General features: G+C 38.3%; 1 protein-coding gene across 1 annotated transcript in view; it reads left to right on the top strand.

Moving 5' to 3' along the window:
• Nucleotides 1-22235, top strand: part of EMB3144 (AAA-type ATPase family protein) — a 272998-nt gene that overhangs the window by 128724 nt on the left and 122039 nt on the right. The window contains exon 5 of the mRNA XM_089828601.1: nt 5504-5635. Coding sequence (XP_089684727.1) covers nt 5504-5635 — 132 coding nt within the window. The remainder of the gene's footprint in view (nt 1-5503; nt 5636-22235) is intronic.

Below are 22235 nucleotides of genomic sequence, written 5' to 3'. Positions count from 1 at the left end.
TCAATCTACCCTGGGTGTCTGATGCAGGAGCATCCAGAGGTATAAGGGCAATCCTGTGTCACCCAAAAAAAAGTACTTAGACTTAGTTTCTGTTTCATGTCTTTTCATTTTTGGATACCCATTTGGGTCAAATAAAGGTTCTAACTCTCACAGTTCCACTATCAGTGTGTTTGAAAATCCCGAAAAAATAGGAGCATGCAATTTGGCCATCATTTTGGTGACCTAGAAGGTGTGAATTTTCCAGATGAATGTAATTGTGATTTAGAGCATTCCAGAAAAAGAATCAGGTCAAAAGGCCCCACGGTTTGAAAGTTATTACAGTTTTTCGGGTTTTGGAGACCTCCTAAGAATGCTTCAAAGTTAGGTTAGGGGCATTAAATGACCTCGAAAAGGGTCGAAAAATGGGGGACGAGCGAAGCTGGTCCATAGGGCTATAGAGCGCTTCGAGAGCTTTCCGGAAATGTAAACGATTCATCAATCAAAGCTACGGTTCAAAAGTTATGCCTCCCGGAAGTTCGGTTACTGTTTCTGGATTCTTCTAGATTTGTGCCGACTTCTACCGCAGCTTCTGAAACCTTCTATTTGGTCGGTGGGTGCCTACTAGCACTTTGTAGAATGTACTCCTAGTCCTTAACCCTTCGGGGTCTATTTAAGGAGATTTTTGGCATTGTAAAAGGCAGTTCGTAGTGGAGTTTGAGAGGAGGTACTGAAAAGAGAAATTATCTCCAGATTTATGCTATTGTAAGCCCTTAGGGCATGTTCTGAAGTTTATTTTCTCTGTACTGTTTGTAATAGCTTATTTTCTCAGTTAATATAATTTTCCCTTTTTGTTGTGTCCATTTTGTTCTTGGGTTGTGTCTCCATCATCCAAAAACCCCTAAATCAAATTTTGTTTCATCCAAATCGGACATCTGAGGCCAAATCTAGAGCCATTTGATTTTTGAAGGTGTGGTGGTGGCGATTCAGAAAAAATAATTTTAGAGCCGATTGTCAAATAGTGATATCTCCCTCATACAGACTCCTTTTGTCGAGCAATTTTTTTTTTTTTTTGGGGTAAAATATCACAATCTACATAGTGGTGCAAGTGAATTTGGATTTCTGTCTCTGAATTTTTGTGAAAATTGCAAATCCCATTTTCTGCAACTTTCAAGGCTCTATTTGGGCATATTCGGTAACATTTTCAGGTGCAATTTTTTTTGAAAGTGCATGGTTTTTCCTCTACTTTCCAGATCTGTAATCAGATTTTAGTGATTTGGAGTGGGCATAACACTTTTAGAAATAGGTCTTCTTTGGCTATATTTGCACTTGGTGAATACTTGGATTGCAATTTTCTTAACTGAATCAGTAATTTGAAGGAGTTATCAATTGATTTCAGCCATTCTCTGATTCCATTATGGATTTTTCATAAGTTCTATTACTCACTCCATATAACTATCATGAATGGGAACAAGCAATTTTTAATCAGTTGATGAGTATTTCTTGGACAGGATTTAGAACGAGCTACAAGTGTTGCAGAAAGAAGGAAATGGTTTGATAGAAGGGATAAAGCACTTGGCTCTCATAGATCTACCATCTCTCATGATTTGCTATATCATATTGCATCTTGCACACATCCTCATGATGCTTGGACTACATTGGAAGGAATCTTTGGTAGACCTGATAGAACAAAAAAATTCAAATTGGAGAATGAGCTTATAGGTCTAAGTCCATGTGATTTTGACAATATTCAAGACTTTTTCTCTAAGTTCAATTCCAATAGATTGAAGCTTTCTAATTGTGGCATTACTAAAGATGATGAGCAATTGATATTATCTATTCTTTCCAATCTAGGTCCTGAATATTCAATCTTTGTTTCCACATTCTATGCTACTATGGATGCTCTTGTTAGTGCATACAAAATGCCTTCTCTTGATGAATTTGCAGCTCAACTCACAAGGGAACAAACAAACTTAGCACACATGGGTCAATTGAAGCTTTTAAAGCATCAAGTATTGGTTGCAAATGACTCCTCTCCAAAGGCTCCCAAAGGAAAGGGAAACAAACAAAACAAGGATCCTAAGCAACATGACAAAGGTGATGACTCTGCTTCACAACATAATATTGAATCCAAGTTCTCTTTAAGAGAGGAATCATCTAGAAGAAAGAGAGATAAATGTGCTTATTGCAAAAAGTTAAGACATCATGAGCATAAATGTTTCCATAAGAAGATTGATGAACTCACTCACATTTTTCAAAAGAACAATATCTGGCTGCCCTCATCAGTGTCTGCTACTTATACACATCAGGCAACTTCTACATCTACATCGACATCATCCAAAGGCGAAGGACAAGCACTAATTGCTTCCACACATCCTGAGCAAGGTAAATGACTTCTTGATTCAGGTGCATCACATCATATGACACCTTTTATGGATATGTTTTCTTCTAGCGAGCCTTCTAATTCTCCACCTATATTGATGGGTAATAATACACACATGAAGGTTTGTGGGAAAGGTTCTATTCCTATAGGACGGGGTACATTTAATGATGTTCTTTGTGTACCATCCTTGACCACTAATATCCTTTCCATTTACCAAATTACTCATGGGGCACAAGGTAAAATTGTTGAGTTCACTCCTGATTATGTCTATATTAAGGACATGGAGACTAGAGATGTCATAGCTATGGGAATTGTTGATCATACATCATGCTTGTATTCTTTTGCACATTTTGTTGATAATGATGATGATATTCATGATGAACCTAACCCTTTATCAAGGGTGAATAATTCATGTGAGGAGAACATTGGACACATGAATCATTTTGTTCTCAAGACAAGTGTTGAACTTCATACTCCTCCACCTCCTGCTTCTTCATACATGAGTTCTGCTATTCAGTGGGATGATCTTTATGCTTCAGATCTTGCAGCGTGGGATGAATTCCTAGATGCTCTTTCATGAGTCTCATAATGTAGATTTTGTTAATACATCTGAGGGGGTTTCTCTTCGAGATACTTATTCACTTTCTTTGGAGATTGTATTTCCCAAATCTTCATGTTCTCTTGGTTTTTCACATCTCATAGGTCAGCTTGATGGCGTGACAAAATCTTTGAGCTTGGAGACACCTATTTAGTCTTCAGAGATGCATATATGGAGACCTTCTTCCTTCTTCCTCACTTTTTACATGGAGTGGCTTCTTCATCTTTTAATGTATTTATCTCTTCCTAAGGAGATACATGTTTCTTGTAGGCATTGGATTATATTTTTCTTGTAGGTACTCTTCATCTACATTGGAGCTTCTTCATTATGGGGGGATATCATGTCTCCTTATTTCCTTCCTATGGGGGGATCATTCTTTGTATATACATGATGTATGCAATTTTTGGGGGGTCTTGAGTACTCCATCCATCCATACATCTTGTTTTCATCTCTCTTTTTGGAGGAGGGTTTTTTTTATGAGTTTTTCTCTCTTTCTCCACTTTATGAGAGAGTTCATTTTATGTATTACATTGCATATTGTACATGGGTACCTAAAATGGCCTAGTAGCCAGGACCCATCTTGCATTGTGAGTTTAAGTGCATTCCCCTAAGTTGCACTTAAGGGGAGGTGTTGGTGTAATTAAATATTCACTAATTACACTTAAGCTTACTTAGGATATGCATTGCATAGTAGTTTGTGATTGAGACACTTGGGAGTTTACATCTCAATTTAACACATGGTGTAGGAGAATTCCACTCTAAGTGGTCATAGTTGTTATCTCATTCCACCTTTAGTGCACTTATCACATTATCATCCTCATCATTGCACATCATTGCATAATGGAAGATGATCCACCTTTGGTGGACATGTGAATCCACCTTGTATGGGTGATAGCTTATCTTCTCCTTATCATTGTCTTTTATCGCCTCTCCTATATAAGGAAGCCTATCATGTACATTTCAAATCAATCCATTGAATGTCAATCAAGTCCATTATCAATAATAGCATTCCTGCATCTTCATGCAATTGTCTTGCCAATCTCTTGTGGAAGTTTTCTTTGTCTTTCATTTGATTCTGGGGGTGTTGTAGAGTCACCTAAAACTCTTAACACTTACAATGATTCTTGATGGATAAACAATTCACAATTACAAACAATTGGTGGGCAGTCTGATGTATCATTGACTTGGATAACTGTATCTTTGGTTTCATGTTAGTTATCAGTTGATTTTTAGCCTGATTGAAGCTTGTTAATTGGCATGCAAAATGAATGTTGCAGTCTCAAAGGTAGTCTTTAATTGGGTGTCCTCTATGAAAGGATAAAAGGTTCAAATTCACAAGTTATATGAAATCTGATTTGGTATTTTCAGTTGATGCTCAGATATAAGCATTTGGATTTATATTTTCATTTTGCTTAGAGGTTATTCAATTTTAGAGTGAGCTTAAACTTTTGTAATGTTATCTTCCATTGAAGCAGAATATATAACAATTATGAGTGTTAGGTGTGAAACCATATGGTTGTGCTGGGTTTTGGGCGATTAATGACTTTCTTAGATGAAACCACCTACTTTTTTGACAATGAAGGAGTCTTGAAGTTAATGAAGAACCCACTTTATCACTCTCATGGCAAGCACATGAAATAAATTAAAAAACACAGCTCTAACACCAAACTGACAAATCAGAAATATTTAACATCAGAGTTGAGAAATAAGTAATTAACAGTAGCACTCATCTCTTTTTATTAATTATATAAAATTTAAAATGAATGGATTCAAACAAAATTTATAAGCTTTCTTACAGCATTATAGGTTACTGTAGTAAGCTAAAATAATAAGCAATTATATACATTTTACACAGAAATACAGCAGCTGCAATTGGAAACATAAAATTGCAGATACAGCCAAAATTTCTGACAAGAAAGCTGACTCAAAAAAAGACAGGAATGTCAACTTCAATTTCACAAAACAGGAAACATAGTAATAGAAAATAAATTGTAGAAAAGATACATGTCTGTTAAACTAGGAACGCTCCTTGTGAAACCATATATTATGGTTGCATGAGTTTTGATTGATTAATGACTTCCTTATAGCTACTTCACCATCTTTTTGATAATCAAGGAGTCTTAAAATTAGTGAGAAACTCAGTTTATTATTTTCATTCCAAGCATATCAAGGTTCATCATTACTGTATTTGATAATTGGTTGATGTTGACGACATCTATCCTTTTACTGCTCTTTGCAATAACAATCTGCTAATTTAATGACTTAACCTCCTATACTATTCTCTTTGTCAATATTTGGAAAAAAATTGGAGTTTTCTGTGGTTGGGTCATTAAGGGATAATATATATAATACAATGTTAGACATATGGTTGGATGATACTTTGTACACAAACATTTATTGCTTATGTGAATGATGTAATAACATCACATTGATAGTGTATAAAAGTAAATATTACGCAAAGTCTTCATTTATAGGAACTTTTATACTATTTCATATTTTATTCTTATGCATGACTTTATTTATGGTCTGCTTTGTTATCCTTGTAGATGTTTGCAGGCGTGGCTGCATCTCGTGTCATGGATCTTTGGGCGCGTGCTCGGCGGTCTGCACCTTCAATTATATTCATTGATGAAATTGATGCAATTGGAGCTGCACGTGGTGGGCCAGATGCTGGTGGGGTAAGTATTTTCTGTTAGGTAAAGTAGCACCGAGGTGTTTCATCCTAGGAAAATAGTAGTAACGTACTAAGTAAAAGCAAGGAAGGAAGGTTCATTATGTGTTGGTTTGAGATTGACACATATAACTGGAAAAGTGCCCATACATTATATTCCTCTTTTTATGTTTGCTGTTACGTTGCTTCATTTCATATCTGAGTTAGCCTCAATTATTTATTTACACATAAAGGCTGTTCAATATTAAATTGAAGCATTTATGAATTTGGAAAAAATATTATCTACACAAACACATCACAATATAGGTCTATTTCTGAATGCCACTTGTGATATGTTATTTACAAGAATCAAACTATAAATAGAACATAATATCTGTCTGTTCATTGCAAATTCTGTATGCCTCACATTCCTATGTGACTTTTAAATATAATATTCATCATACCTTAAAGAAATATTTGAATCCTTAGTAACTAATGAGATGTAATGTTCCCGACTTGGAGTCACTAATAAGAATTGCCAGTGAAGACTTGAATGAAAGACTGGAGTAAATGTAGCAATGAAGTCTGGTGTATGGTAACCAAATGATTCTGCATGGTAACAATAGAAGGCGATACAATGGTAAGAGGAGTCCATACGGTGATAATGCAAAAGGTCGTACGATGGAAAGCAAAGTCCGCATTGTGACTAGGGGAGTCCGCATGGTGTTCAACCGGGTTTATGGTAGCTTGACTGTACAGTATGGGAAATGTGCCATATGATCTGCTGTAGTCTAGGCTGTACAGTCTGTGGATTTCCCTTCAACTGTATGATAGGGTGAATTTTGTCCTCTAGAATTATGTTATTTGCTTTGGTATGTTTGATGAGTGGTCGTAACGTCCAAGTATGATTAGTAGTTTAAATGAGAATAGAAGAGACTATATCAACAACCAGATAGTTGAGTGCCAAATATCAATAAAGCCAAGTTAATAGTGATCAAATAATAATAATGCTTCAGATTTTCCAGATTGAAGCTAATGGAACACAAAACAGAATAGGGTGAGAGATAAGTCCCATTGAAATTGTGACTAGCCAAATAGGGTAGATCTTTCACTTCTGAAATGGCGGACAAAGAAGAACTCCAACTGGAATTCACAATACAATTAAAATAATCCAAGATGTATACCAATGACATCCGACTTGACAGACTTATATACCCTGTCGGAGGAAAGTTCTCGAGGGAGAAACAATGTGCCGACACATGACAAAACAAACACCTCTGAAAAATCTTGGCTGGCTGGGTGTGGGGGAGTGATCAGAGATAATTTAGGTCACGGATGGGCAGGAATGACACTCCCTTTGGGTGTTCAGACTAACCATGTTGCTGAAGCCTTGGCAGCCGTTTAAACCACTAAGTTGGCTAACGAGAGGGGTGTTTCCAAGCTTTGGCTAGAGGGAGACACAATCAATATTGTCAAATGTCTTAAAGGCGTATCCGCTCCCTCTTGGACCATAGACAATATTATTAAGGAAAATCTCTATCTTGAATACCTTTGAGGACTATTTTATAAGCCACACCTATCGGGAAGCCAATGGGGCTGTAGATGCTATGGCCAACGTGGCTGTGACGTGTCACTGTTTGCAAAAATGGAATGAAAACTTGCTTGATCCTGTCATTTCGAGGATTAATTATGATGCAATGGTAGGCGCTGTAGGGATCATCATTAAAGATAGTGATGTACGTTAAGGAGGATTTGTTTTTGATTATGAGGTGTGGGAGAGCTGGCGGTGGTACTCACAATCACCCTGCTTTTTTATCACACAAATTCTGGGTCTTTCTAGTTTTATTCATTGCTTCTCCCTTCAATCTAAGCATTTCTGTTAGCTTTGCGAATTTGTCGAAGAGAATGGGGGTCAAAGAGGCAATGGGAGCCAACAAGTTGTGACAATTGTTGGAAGAGAGTGCGTATTTCGGGTGTGCTGGTCCAAGGGGGCATTTGACCTTTCTAGAGAGGCTGCATGGGGGCAATTCCCAAGTCACCCAATTGTTTTTGCAGAATTGGAATGAGGGCTGTTTGACGATGAATCGAAGAAAGCTCTCTATCACAAAGGAGTATATTTCCAAGATCACTGGCATTCCGATTGCAGGGAAGAAGTTTTACAGAGATAGGAAGATCTTTGACTTTGCTGTTGACACCTTCTTGACGATCAGTGGGTTATACATTTGCCAAGGCTTGATGATGAATTGAAACACCTACAAAATCCTTATTTCCAGCTCTTAACAAAGTGGGGCATTTAGAGTTGGACACACCATAATCACAGATGTATGAATCATTTCTCCAATGAATCCTCCATTTGAATGGGTTATGGAGGCTCTTTGTTTGTAACTAGAATTTTTGAATATTTGGGAATGGTGCCATGCATTCGAAAATGAAACTATTCTTTAATTACTCAAAATGTTTTGCAAATGGTGGCACAACTAAACTAGCGAAGCTAATGTATGGAGTCATATAGAGCATGGAATTAGATGTGAAAGTGCATAAATTAGCTGGCACATTGTTCCTTGTCATTATTGTCCTTAGTGATTACTAGCTCAATACATTTTCTGTATGGATTACATGCTCACCAGTCCAACAGCATGTCAACCACAACTTTGCTACCATGTAAGTAATTTTAGAATTTGCATAGATGAAAAAGAAGAGGATTCTAGACAGAATAATAGGCTTCTCTTCTTCATCTTGTTCAATCACATACACTACCTTTTAATGGCAGTTTCATCTCCTAGTTTGTGGGAGTGCTCCTATACTATTTCAGTGATGAATGGTTCCTAACAAATCATAACAATTGCCCACAGGTACTATTAAATATTAAAACATGTGCATCCAGAAGACACTAATAAACCTTAATATATGGGAATGATGTACTATACCCAATATCAAGAACTACTGTTTAGAGAAGTTCTTAAAGAGTGCATGTGTAGTGTGGTGGTTGCAAATAAACCATTTGCAGATGTCTAGCATCACTGACTACTGTGCTGATTAACTTGATCTTCCATATTGTCCTTGAGTATACTATTGTTTCCAAATATCAGTCCTTCCCTTTTAAGCTTCTAGCCTGGTCAGTTTTTGTTGCATTTATATTTGAGTCCTTGTCTAGGTATCCCCTAGGTAGTTCCCTTCTCATCAAGCATCCCTAAGGCTTGCCTTTTGGGTCTTTCCGAGTTTACATGCTTCGCTTCCACCAACACCTCCATGTTGGATTCTTGCTTTTTCTTTGCATCAAGGTTTTAGGTGATCTAGGTTTGGGCATGTTTCTGTCTAAGTGTCTACCCGATGAGAAGGAAGCCTATTCTTATTTCTGCAATTAGCTCCTAGTGCTAGCATCGTGTTCTTGTTGGATTCCAGCCCATACCGTCAAATTCTCATTGCTGGTGCACTATGTCGCTTAGCATCCCAAAGAGAAAATCATATTGACATCTCCAGGTGTATTTAAAGGTTGATTCATGATGAGAGGATCAAAAGAATAAGGATCTACAGTCATGGAACTCTCAGAGTACCATTCCGAAGTCAGAATCTGTTTTGTGTAGAGGAATGGAGTTCCATCAATCTGAATGCTTTCCCCTTGGAAGCGAATGTCTTCGAGTTCATTTTTGAAGCAATGTTGGGAAAAGAAGAGAAATACTTCTAGTTGTTCAAATCTTCATAAAGCATATGACTCTATGATACTTTCCGTCTAAAAGAAAATATGGAGTTTCTATTTCGGAAGATATAAAAATGTGGAAATATTAAATCTGGATGTGAAGACATTCTTTGGAAATACCACAAAGTAGTTTCCGATGGAGTAGTTCATAAAGTGCGAACCCGATTAAAGAAGATAATAGTCCAAGCCCTCGAGGCAGAAACTTCATTTCGTGGCTTCTCCAAGGAATGAGATAAATACAAAGGAAAACTTTGTGTGGGAAAGAAAACGATAGGGTATCCAAGGCATTGAAGGAGTATTGTTCATGATGCGATACCAAATCAAAGGAAAAGGCAAGCTTATGGAAAGTTAGGTTTATGTTTCCTTCCCTGCACATTGTTGCCCAAGTTTCAATCTATATCCTTGCTTTAGGGTTTTTGAATCAAGTCAAAATTAAAGTCTTGAGTTTGAGTCTAGATTTCCCTTAGAATGGTCTTTCTTCTTATTTCCCTTTGAGTTAACCTAATGCAGGAAATTGAGCAATACATTATTTCTTGGCTAGGTGATTATGTTTTGGGAGGGTTTTGTTATGCATTTTCCTGATGAGAAAAAGGTCTGGATATTCTGCTGATTCATATTTTCTTGTTCCTAATGATGTTGAAGAAAAAGATTCATGCTGTGAAGTAGTTCTTCATAAAAGCATTCCTAAAATCTTTGAGAAACCCTAACTCTATGATTAGATGTTCTATTAAAGGCATTGATGCAGGTAGAAGAAGTAATCGTAGGGATATTTGGAGCAAATGGTAATGGAGAACATTAAAGACTGAGACTAAAAATTGATATACGAATTGTGAAAACAAGTCAGAGGCGAAATCAGTTAGATCCAATATAGATGAAAGTTAAAAATGCGAAAATGGTGAAAGAACCGAGTCAAAGGTGGTGAAGACCAAAGTTGAAAAGTCAATTGAATGAAAGAAAACGTGCTATTGGCTAGTTGAAAAGTCCAAATGCTTACCTGTTAGATCGGGTCCCATTGAAATATTAAACGAAAGTTGGATGCCTTCACCGTCAGATCAGAAAGAGATTTGCAGACGTCACTTTCCCGCTTTTCAGAGATGCTCGAAGTTTAGACAATGTGGGCAAGCGACTTGATGACACGTGGCTATGGGGCCAAATTTAGTTTACGAGCTGGAAAAGATTGTCATAATGGATGCCAAATTGGTGTGCTATAATTGGTTAGGTTCTCTGACATGACGAAAGTGTGTCAGCCTTACATGATCGCTCGATCTTGGAAGATCAAGGGTGGGTGCTTGCCCGCTTTTTGAAGATGCTCGGACTTTAAACAATGCAGGCAAGCAACTTGTTGACATGTGGATTTGTGGGCCCTCATTCATCGAAAGTCTTTGCTGCGCAGTCATAACAAAGGTAATAAAGGTTTCATCATGATCGTTAGATTGTGTAAGATCAACGATGGAAATTTAAACTGGCAGTAAACGTTGGAATATGAAATATGCAATTTGGCGCGAAATAGCAGAATATGAAAGATTAAAAAGTTTCTGCAGGATTTGTGAAATTGCAGGAAGTTAAAAGTTCATGGGGTGTTTTCAGGAATATTATGGATTGTTAGTAGAAGAGATATCAAGTGCTCATACCATGATAATTTTATATTTTATTCTTTTCTATTATTTAACTGTTGCTCTGCTAGAATTAGAAGAGGATAACAACAGACTATAAATGAAACCTCATTTAATAATTAAAGGGTCGGCAAACTTCATGGTGAATTGGTCTGTAATTTCATTTACATATTTTCTTGTCATGTTTTGTTGCCCATGCATAGATTAGTTCTGCATTAAGAGTTGAAGGACAATTATATGTGATCTTGTGATAATCAGGTGGATTCCATTTCATTTTGATATTTGCAATAGAAGTGATTCCATTTACTTTCCTCATATATGATTTTACTTCCTCTCTTGTTCATTTCATATCATGTTAGATAGTTTCATTGGGAAATGAAAGATAAATGTATATGAATCTATTAGTTATTGGTTGGATTACATTTCATTCAAGGATGATAGTGAAAGAAATTCCATTTGCTCTCATTTGCATTTCTTCTTTCATTCCTCTTCACATTTAGATGATTAAGATTGTATTCAGAATAGAAGTTAAGGGTCAAGAATATCAAGATAGTCTATTATAGTCATTCCATTGGGTGTGATAGGTTGTCCAAATCTATTTTGCCTGAATTGTTTGTGCCTACAAACAATTTGGTTATCCTTTACTGCTCTTAGGTTAAGAGCTCATAATGTCAAGACTTCTAATCTCATAAAAACATATTCATTGCATATCATTGCAAATCATAGGGAGCTGTACCTAATTAATTTAGAGGGCAGTGATGGAATACTTACACTGACCCATTTTTTGGTAAACATCGTTTTGTTTCCTTACATTTTGGGCATCTAGATTCAAGGTAAAGCCAAGTTTGAAAGAGGGACAAACTGTTATCCAATAGTTTTTGGCGACTCTACTGGGGAGAATTCAAATGAAAGTTCTAAAGAATTTCCCTTCATAATTAGTTACACTCTAAATATATATTTGAGTTGCAAGAAAGGACTTGTGGTATTTAGGTGTTTGCCATAAGACTTGATACCAATTTACAGCCTCAACTTGTTGAAGAAGTGTAGCAAATTTCAAAGTTGAAGACTGGTAAGATAATTTGAAAAATACCATTTATTTGAACATTTGATACAGTTTGGATTCCAAATATACCAGGGGTGCCAAGGAGAAAGGAAAGATTGGCCCAATATACGCAGAGCTCAAGAGGGCTAACTTTCCTTTCCTAGAAGACTTTTGTAGAAGAGGAAGAACACTTGCAAGGGAATCTGCAACCAAACAACTGCAATTGTTCCTCCAAATAGAACACAGAGAAGTCAATCTTTTGCTCCTTGTGTTTTCAAAAATTCTGTTCCTCCTATCTTTAATGCTTTGTTGTTGATTGGTGCAACACTTACACTCTGTAACTTTTTAGACAAATCAAATCATTGTACAAGCAGTTATGACACAACCATGGGGAAATGCTATAGGTCCTCTTGCCCTTGGGGCTAATAATGATTTGCCAAGAGCATCAAGGAAGAACTTTCCAAGATTTAATGGAGATGATTCTACTTTTGCAGAAAAACACTTGAGTGCTTCCCATAAGGCTTGTGGTGTAAATCCTCAACATGAGGATGTGGCAGTCAGAATGTTTGTAGGTACACTAGTGGATAATGCTCCTGATTGGTTTCAAGACCTACTTGTAGGATGCATCACAAATTGGAACATCATGAAACAAAGGTTTGAGGAAAGATACAAAAGCATAGAATATGCACAAACCTTGTTATTACAACTGGCACAAATAAAGAAAGAAACCTAAGTTTCTATTAGAGATTTCAATGCCAAATTCAATAAACTTCTCAAAAGAATTCTTGCTGTAAGTGCACCTACTGATGATAATAAGAAAACTTTCTACATTAGCTCCATGCCACCTGATCTAGGATACCAGATTAGAAGAGAAAATGTAGCCAGCTTGCAAGCTGCTCAAACACTAGCTGTGGAGATGGAGGATGACATGATAGCCTTTGGTAAGTGGAAAAGAGAGTTTCAATCTGGAACAATGAGCAATACAGCTAGTACTTCCAATACTACAAAAGCCATGCTTCAAAAATTGTCCAATGAGCTCATTTGATTGAAAAAACAAATCAATAGACCTACTTATCAACCTCATTAGGAAGGTTATAGAAATCCAAATGGAGGTAAAGCTTTCCAAATAGCACCTATTCAACAGAGATTAGCAATTAAACTTGCTCCAAAAAGACAAAAATGTGTGCTTTTCACTTAAAGAGCAGATCATGATGGAGATACATGTGCTGATATGATTAGATATAGACAGATGGTGGATAACAAAGAACAAATAATTGAATATCCTGAAAGTGAGGATGATCATGCTCCTTGTGGCTATTTAGAAAATTGTTTCTTGGAGTACGAGTCAGATTCAGAAGCAAGAGGAGATTGTTTTGCTACTCTAGAAGAACCTCACTTAACAGTAATGACTAGAGGTCAGAAGAATAGAAATCAAAACAACAATTCAGTCCCTGTTGAGAATAATGCACTATCAAATAAAGTTGATAAAGACAGTGGCATAGTAACTTCATCTTTAGAAAAAGGAGTACAAAGGTAAGTTTGCTAATTCCTTTGACATAGTACAATATTATGACGAAACAAGAATTCAAATATCTCCATTGGATTATTTGAAATCTAATCTTGATCAGTGGAAATGATTAGTTGAACATTGTAATAGTAAAGAGATAGACCATGCTAATATTAATGCCAATGTTGAACATCATAATAAGGCTAGCACTAGTGGAGCTTCTTTTGATAATGAAGATTTTGCAATTCCTAGACTATTTCAAGAAGAATCTATTGTTTTAGCTACCTGCCCAAATCAAAAGCCAAATCCTTTTTATATTTCTTTGTTCATCAATGGAAATAGATTGAGTAATTGCATCATTGATTCATGAGCTTCTGACAATGTAATGCACGCGTTTGTGGCCAAAGCATTAGGTCTTCCATTGATTAAAACTTTTGGTAGATCCCACTCAATGGATGCCAAACAAGTGCCATTGCTAGGACAGATTAAAGATACTCAAGTTGCCCTTGCTGCTTACCCCTTTAAGAGATTGAAACTTACCATTCTAGTAGCAGATATCCCTCCAAGCTATGGAATGCTCTTGAGTAGAAGTTTTTGCAAAGACATGGGGGGAGAAATAAAATTAGATTGGTCTAGTGCCACTGTACAAGTTGGAGATAAAAAGGTGAAGCATTGATGTTCAAAGAGAAAAAGACTCTGAGGAGAGAGGACATATAGAGAACATGGTTCCAGACTTTCTTTAGCAGAAATAGTAAGATGCCAAGGATTCTTTTTGGAACCAATTTAAACAGAGAAATTGTGGATATCTTGGCACTGTTGCTAAGATTAAAAGGAAAGGAAGAGATTCTAGATATTATTGAGCATCACTTGTACTTGGTCTAGGCCATTTGCCTTGAGGGACTACAGATTGACTAGGCTCGAATTATATGTGAAGACCTTGCCTCTGGCTAAATTCGGCAAAGGCATTCAGGTAGTTGGTTATGTCTTCATATTTGATATATGCCTTAGCCACACATTATCTCTGGCTTGGTCTTCTTAGGATTGAGGACTTTGACGAAAACACCAAGGTATATGAATTCTATCCTCATCTCCAACTGCAGAGGAGTTTTGAAGAATATGTAACGGTAAAGGGTGCCTTCACAATTAGGCTGTACCAAGAATTGTAAGGGTGCCTTGAGTGAAGGTTTTCACTAGAAGCCATATCAATGGCCAGCCAGTTCGGATGCTGTTTTACTCAATTTTCATCTTTTTCCTACCTAAGGATTGGTGCATTCGATGGCTTCCCGAAGATATCCTGAAGATAAGGTAGTTCTTGTTGAGTTGTGTAGACAAATACTAGAGGTGAACACCTTATGTTCCAATGTGAAGAATATAGTCGGGATCCCTTTTTCGGTAGTGGTCGGACTTTATTCTTGTGCCTCAAGATCTAATGCCCAGAATTTAATTAAAGCCTTTTAGAGTATAATTAAATTGATTGATTTTGAGGTGATAAGACCCCAGTATGACCTTGTTAACTTTGTAAAAGATCATCTAAAGCTAGGGTATGCTCATAGCCATGTTCCAAACATAGAAGACTATTGGGTTGGGTGTTATGATGAATACCAAACCAGAGAAAGGTATTGGTCTAGATTGACAATAGATGAAATTAAGATGTATAATGATACTATTGATGTTAGTGATCTTGCAAATGATGGCTCTTACATGCATCCCTCAACTTACAAGCAAATCATGAACACTCCTATAGTGTCAATTCCGCCTAAAGGCCCTGTTATTGACACGATGGAAGTCTTGATGTGTAGTATCATCATGAGGATGAACAAATCGGTGGAGTGGACCAGAGCAAGGAAGAAGAGAACCGAAATCGCAAGTTTTGCTAGTGGAGTAGCTTCTAGGACAGCCCAATCTACTGCTGTTACATCAACATTAGTTGGACCAACACAATCTGTCAGTGGAGAAGGAGACCAACCTCTTGAAAAGAATGTTCAAATTTGTAATGAAATAACTTGCACAATAGAAGAAATAATATGAAATATTATATAAATACTTGATAATAATTGAGAGTAATAGGCCAATTCGAGAGGGCAACCTCCAAATATCTCCAATGAGAGCACACTTCACAATATTATGATGAAAGAAGACTCACAACCTCCTATATATACCTAATTATTCTTAGGTTGAATAGACACAACCCTACATGACACCTAGGTGGACCTACCTACCTAAATAGTAATATAATAATGATAACATGACTTAATTAAGGATTAAGATAGCTGTTTACTGTACTGGGTAAAGAAATAAATGCATATAGACAATGGATCAGAATAGTAGTGAGAATAGCAGAACTCCTTATATTATTTGCATATGCTAGATATTACATTATGCTTCTGATATCATGATTACAATGATCCTAAATGGGGTATATATACATCTCAAGGAACCTTCTCGAAGGTGTCCGTCAGCTATATACATGTTGGCTACATAATAAGAACCTTCCTGATACAACCTTCTCGATACTGATGAGAACCTTCCTGATACCGACGACATACATCCCGATACACACCCTGTCGGCCGATACCGACGACATACATCCTGATACCTATGTCACAAGGTTCGAATTCAAATTCGAGTTCGACAACGATGAAATTCGAAAAAAGTTTGGTGAGGCCAAAAAATTTTGAAAAAAATTCGCCTTATATAAATTTCTTTTTTTTAAAATATAAATATTAAATCTAAAAAATAAAAAATATTATGTTAAATTTCTATATAATATGAATACGTTTTAAAACATATTCCTATTATAAGATTTTAAAAACTTAATTTAAATATTACTAATAAATGATAAGAGTTAATATTAAAACGTATTCATATAATATAGATTTAAAAAACTTAATTTAAATATTACTAATATATTTTAAGAGTTATATTAGAACTTTTTATACTAATATAAATATATTATAATCTAAATATTTAAAATATCAAACTTTAATATATTTAATAAAATACAAATCAAATAAATGTTTTAATAATTTAAAACATAATTAAAGTAGATAAATTTATATTTAAATATTAAATATTATAATTCAGGTCATATATTAAATTCTAAAATATATTAAAGATTTAATAGGAAGATGCTAAATTTTTATTTTAAAACAAATTTAAAAGAAAACAAAACTTTAAAATTAAAATTGAATATTTAAATTAAATCTAAATGTTTGAACTTTGAATTTAATTTAGATATTTAGAGTCAAAAAGGAAGCCGACGATCATTTAATCTATCGAGCAAAATTATAAACTTCAGAAAGGAGCCGAATCATTAATCAGATGTTTTATGCTTGAATATTTCCGTGGACGGAGTTTGAGCTTCTGTGCAGGTTATCATTTACACTTATTCGACATGGAAATGGGTTGCGAAATATTTATTCTGGTCAGCAGTGGATATGCTCATTCCTGCCGTTCGCATTGTGCCGTTCAACATTGAAACCTGTTGTATTCGCCGATGAACATTTCATCATTGCTTGACATGAAAGGGCCTGTGCAAATGATTTTTTAATATATTTTATTTAAATAATCTGTACCCTCTCGAATTTTGCGACGAATTTTTGCGATTTTTTAGCAGAGTTTTGAAGTTCGTTGAATTTCGAACTTCATGGTTGAAATTCGGCGAACCCTGTGACTTAGCCTGATACTAACGACATACATCCTGATACTGATGGCATACATCCTGATACCATATTTATTGACGACATCATCCCCCCCAAAAGGAAAAGTCGTCTCCGGACGACCACACAACAAAACTCAAACAAACAACTAACTACATTTATTCATAAAAACAACATAGACATAGACATCATGAACCAGAAGGCTGTGAAGACCGGTTGCGTCGAAGCTGATACACTTGTTCTGTTCAGACTTTCAAATCAGCTTTGATCTGAGAGTTCTCCTCCACAACTTCTTTCAGCATCAACGTAACCTCCTGACACTCGGCTTCTTTTTGATCATGAGCCCTTTTCGTTGAGTCCTCCTAAAGAGCTTCTACCAAATATTGCTCCGTCTTTGCTACCTGCTATTCCACCTGCTACTTCCCTTGTGCACTTTCCTCGAGCTGTGCTAACAGGGCTGTTCGCATTGCTTCCCATGCAATCTGCTGGGTGGCAAGTCGGTTGGCCATCTCCTCTCAAGCCTTCTTGGCCGTCTCTCGAGCTTCCTGCCTAGCCTCTGCCCTTCTTCGCTCTGTAAGCACCAACTTTGCCAGGAACTTGCTTTGTTCTGCGATGACAGCAAGGCGAGAATGAACATCCTTATCCTTCTCTGCTACTGGTAGAGGGTCCGACACCTGCACCCCTTCATCTACTTTCTTTGCTGCTGTTGGTGGACTTTGATCCTCCACCTCTGGTGATGCCGGTACCTCGACTACCTCGCTGCTCGACCAAATGGCTTCCAATTGCATGTGTTCTCTCATCGGAGACTGAATGGAAGGACCTCTTGCAATAGGGGCAAGTAGCCGTCGCCTCAAGTACTCACTCGCTCGACGCGCTGTACTTATCTGTTCCCCTACTGGCACCTAGGGTTTCGCTTCCGAAATACTGAAATTAGCATCCTGATCCTCATCCAACAGAGTGTGCACTATGGTGATTACTCTAATATCAGACTTCCGCAACCTTCTTCCTTTCGAAGTGCCAATAAGGGTATCCACCTGCTGCTGTACTTGAACGTTACACACCAATTGTATTAGCTGTAACTTCGTCTCCTTGCTCATCTTTTTGGGCTTACTATCAATCTTCTTTCCTCCATGCGCCGCTCCTAGTATACCGAATACTCTCGTAAAGTTGGTTGGTCGAAATGATACCACTATGTCATATCCCAGATATGCAATTGAACACTTCCGGGAATGCCTGTCATAAGCCTCAATCATAGGACACAAGACGCCCTTAAAATCTCGGATACAGAAAAGTGGCATCCGGATTGCCCACTCTACTTGCGCCTTTTAGATGTTGGCTTTAATGAGGTGAGTATCCGGATTTTCATCCCACCAATTCCTGCAGTCTCATCCATTCAACCCTTTGAAAACTACAATCTGTGGCATTGTGTGCACCTCTAGCTGATTCTGCACTTTGGTCCTTTGCTTGCCCTTGTCCTTTTTGTGCGGCCGTGCTTGAGAAGGTCTTGCCTGCACATCTTGGTTCATGGCTAAATCTTGATCGAGTTGCTTACTGACTGATTGCATACCTACTATGCCTTAATCAGTTTGCTGAAAGTAAAGCCGTTAGGTCAGTTACTTGTCCGTACGGCTTGCAAAAGTTCCCTCCTGGGCTTGTATGGACGTTGGCTCTCTCTCAATGCATGGATAACCTCTTTTCTTTAGACGTTACTAATCTTGCTGCGTCCAGACCACAAAATGAAGGCCGTATGGGTGTGAGCATAAACCCTCCTCTTTTGAATGCCGTACCCCTGTAGAATCAATTGTAGGTTACTCGTAGGTCTTCTTCTCCTATATGGCTCCTCCCCTAAACGCCTCCAGTTTGGGCACTTAAAGTGACATCAAAGATTTTCCAATTCTTCCGTACGAAACTCTCGAGAGCACTCCAAGCGTGATCTTCTACAGATGTTGCAATACTTGGCGCATGGTCCTAAAGCTCTCTCTTTGATAGACTCTCTTATCTGCAACCTGTACGACAATTATGCTAATGCTGCTCTACCTTATGTTCTTAAAAAGAACTTCAACATTGTACGCTGAATTAGTTCCTAGAGAGCCGTATGGTAGGGGTGTCTGAATGAAGCAATCAAGCCGTATGGTGCATGTTGTATAAAAAACCTTCCGTATGGTGTCCCTTCTCCAAGGCGTATAGTATAATCAGGTTTGATACCTCTAGAATTGACGAGCAGGGAGACGAAGTTACAGTTGATACAGTTGGTGTGTAACGACCAGGTACAGCAACAGGTGGATACCCTTATTGGCACTTCGAAGGGAAGAGGGTTGCGGAAGTTTGGTATTAGAGATGGCCATTGGAAGTCCCTGATGGATGTGGTAAAAAGTAGGCTTACACGGTCCAACAAGGCGTCCGACATTTCCTTTCTGTTGGTCAGTATGATGAACGGGCTCATGAATGGGAAGGTGTACGACTGGGCTTCTCTTTTAGTGAATGCATGGGCAGGTGTTTCATTGAGCAGCGCATTTCCCTCTTTTACCTCTGTGAATTCTCTTGGAAATCCATTTGCGCTATGTTCTTCCTCTATCATCAGCACGTTGCAACCCTGAAACAATTCATAGTCCTCTATCTGCCAGTGGTAAAGACCGTTCACTAAGTCCAAATCGTCGTCTCCTTCCAACTGCAAGGCTCCCTCTTGAATTTCCATACGCTACCTCCCTTCATCCTCTTCTTCTTCGGAATCTGATGACAAAGTTCCTTTCCTGACCATTTGAATGTGTAGATCAATGACGTATTTTCGGCCTTTGCTTTCAAGTGATAAAGTATTTTTCTTCCAATCATGTTTAACCTTGGCTTGTATCAACAACCCCCGGCCCAGAATACCATCGTATCCTTTCCGCTTCAGCGGGATCACGACGAAGTTCAACAGGAATGGTTGTGTTCCAATCGTCACTGGTTGTGCTGTCAGGACTCCAATGGTTTGATTTCGTGTTGATCAGCCGTTAGCAGCTGGAATGTAGGTGGCCACAATGTCGGCTATCCCAACCTTTTCCAAGTATCCTTTGGTAACACATTGACCCCGGACCCTCCGTCTACAATCGTGTCCGTCAACACAGTCCCGAGAATTCCCATTTCAACAACTGCTAGATGGCATCTAGATGAGAGGGCTAATAGCATCGGATCTTCTGCACATGTGCCACCTTCTTTCTCCCTTCCTTGCTCTGTTGGTAGCTTAACAGTTGGAGCTATATTTGTGAGTGCCGTACAGAGTTGAGGCATAGTGAGCAACAGATCATTTATCCTGACAGATACCTCGGTTTGTAATATTTGTTGTACAATGTTCTGTTCTGCCCGATTTTGTGCGGAGGTACCAGTAGTGTCCTTCAGGTGTGCCTTTTCTGCCTGCATTGCTTTTTGGATCTCTGCCCGCGCTTCCTCAAGTCTCTTCTTTTCCTCCATCGGATCGGGGTATACTTTTGCTTGCTTTTCTGTGATGGCCAAAACCTCTTCTTCGTCTGTCTAGACGGTGATCAAATTTACTCCCGACTTCGGGCACTTAGTATCGTCATGATCGTCGGGTCCGCACCATCTGCATAACAGTTTTGGTGTGTTTGTTGTTGTATAGTCTCGGGCGAAATGGCACCACGAATTGCATGCAAGGCATTGAACTATCGGTTCGCCGTTCGCATCGTATTGGATTCGACTCCTACTACCATTATTCTTGTTGCCGTTGTTGTTTTGACTGCGCCGATTATTTCTATATCCTCCCGATGTAGCACCCTCCGTACTGGTGTTCCCGCTCCCTCCTGATGCGGACGCCTCGTGTCAGGAACACCTGATGCGGTGCTCTTGTTTACAGGTTGAAAGGGCATTCCTTTGTCGAATGTTCCATGATCTGAAAAATCTCACAAAATTGGTCTTTCGGGCAGGATCCCTTCATATGGCCTTCTTTCTTGCACTTAGTGCACCATAGCTCATTGCCCTTGGTCTCCTTGTGCATGTTCTTGAACTCTTTCATCATCCGAATCATGTCTTTTTGAAGGGCGCGAACCTTCTTGTTGTCCTTTTCGTCATCATTGCTTTCCTCTGTTGAAGATGTGTCATCATTTGAATCCGACGAGCTACTCTTCTTGTTCGTCCTTTGCTCGCTTTCCAGGTTCATTGCTCGATTGTATGCATCAGTATATGACGATGACGACACGATCTTCATCTTCTTTTGCAGCTTCGGATGAAGGCCTTCAATGAACCCATCTTTTCTGCAACCCGTTAGTCGGCTTATTCTCCATTTTATTGATCAAGTCCTTCAACTTCCTGGCGTCGACTCGGACTGTTTCATTTTTTCCCTGTTTTGTGTTGTATATCTTTGCTACGATTTCGTTGTCATCGCACAGCAGTCGAAATTCCATAATAAACTCCTTTTTAATGTTGTCCCAGTTGGTTGACTTCTGGGGGTTTGTATTGGCAAACCAATCAATTACAACACCCCATAGGGTGGCCGGAAACTGCCAGACCCATTCATTTGTGTCTGTGATGCCATTCGCCCTCCAAATCGTTTCACATGTTTTACAATGTCGAATGGGATCAGCTGCTCGATCCCCATCAAATTTTGGCAACTTCTCGTTTGGTCTTGCTATACTGACGCTTGGTATCTCGACACTAACGCTTAATATCCTGACATTGACGCTTGGTATCCTGACACCGACGCTTGGTATCCCGATACCAACCGTTTGTATCTTGACAGCTGTGCTTTTTGGTGAAGAAGGATCTCTGTTAAGCGAATCTGTTCGTTCTGGAAGTGTATCGTGGATGAAGAGTTCACTCCATGCACTTGCTCCCTCAACACTCCGAGCCGTGCGAGTCGATTCTCTTCCGTCTGGATTCTCTTCCCTCGGCGAATACAAATTCAAAAACTCCTCCCTTGCTTCTTCCACCAACTCTACTTGCTGGTGAGTCTCCTCCAACAAGTCTTCCGGGCTTCTGTGTCCGTCGACAATCTTCTGGAACCTCCTCCTGCGTTCGGTTTGCTGTGCCAAAATTAGATTTCCTTGTGCTGTGTGTATTTCGTTTTTTCCCTTTACCTTATTTCGATCCTTGTTAAGTTGATTTGGCATTAATCTTCATT

Source organism: Cupressus sempervirens, chromosome 5 (assembly GCF_028749045.1).
Source record: "Cupressus sempervirens isolate cs-2001-9-10 chromosome 5, ASM2874904v1, whole genome shotgun sequence".
NCBI lineage: Eukaryota > Viridiplantae > Streptophyta > Pinopsida > Cupressales > Cupressaceae > Cupressus > Cupressus sempervirens.
This window is presented reverse-complemented; position numbering and strand designations above follow the sequence as displayed.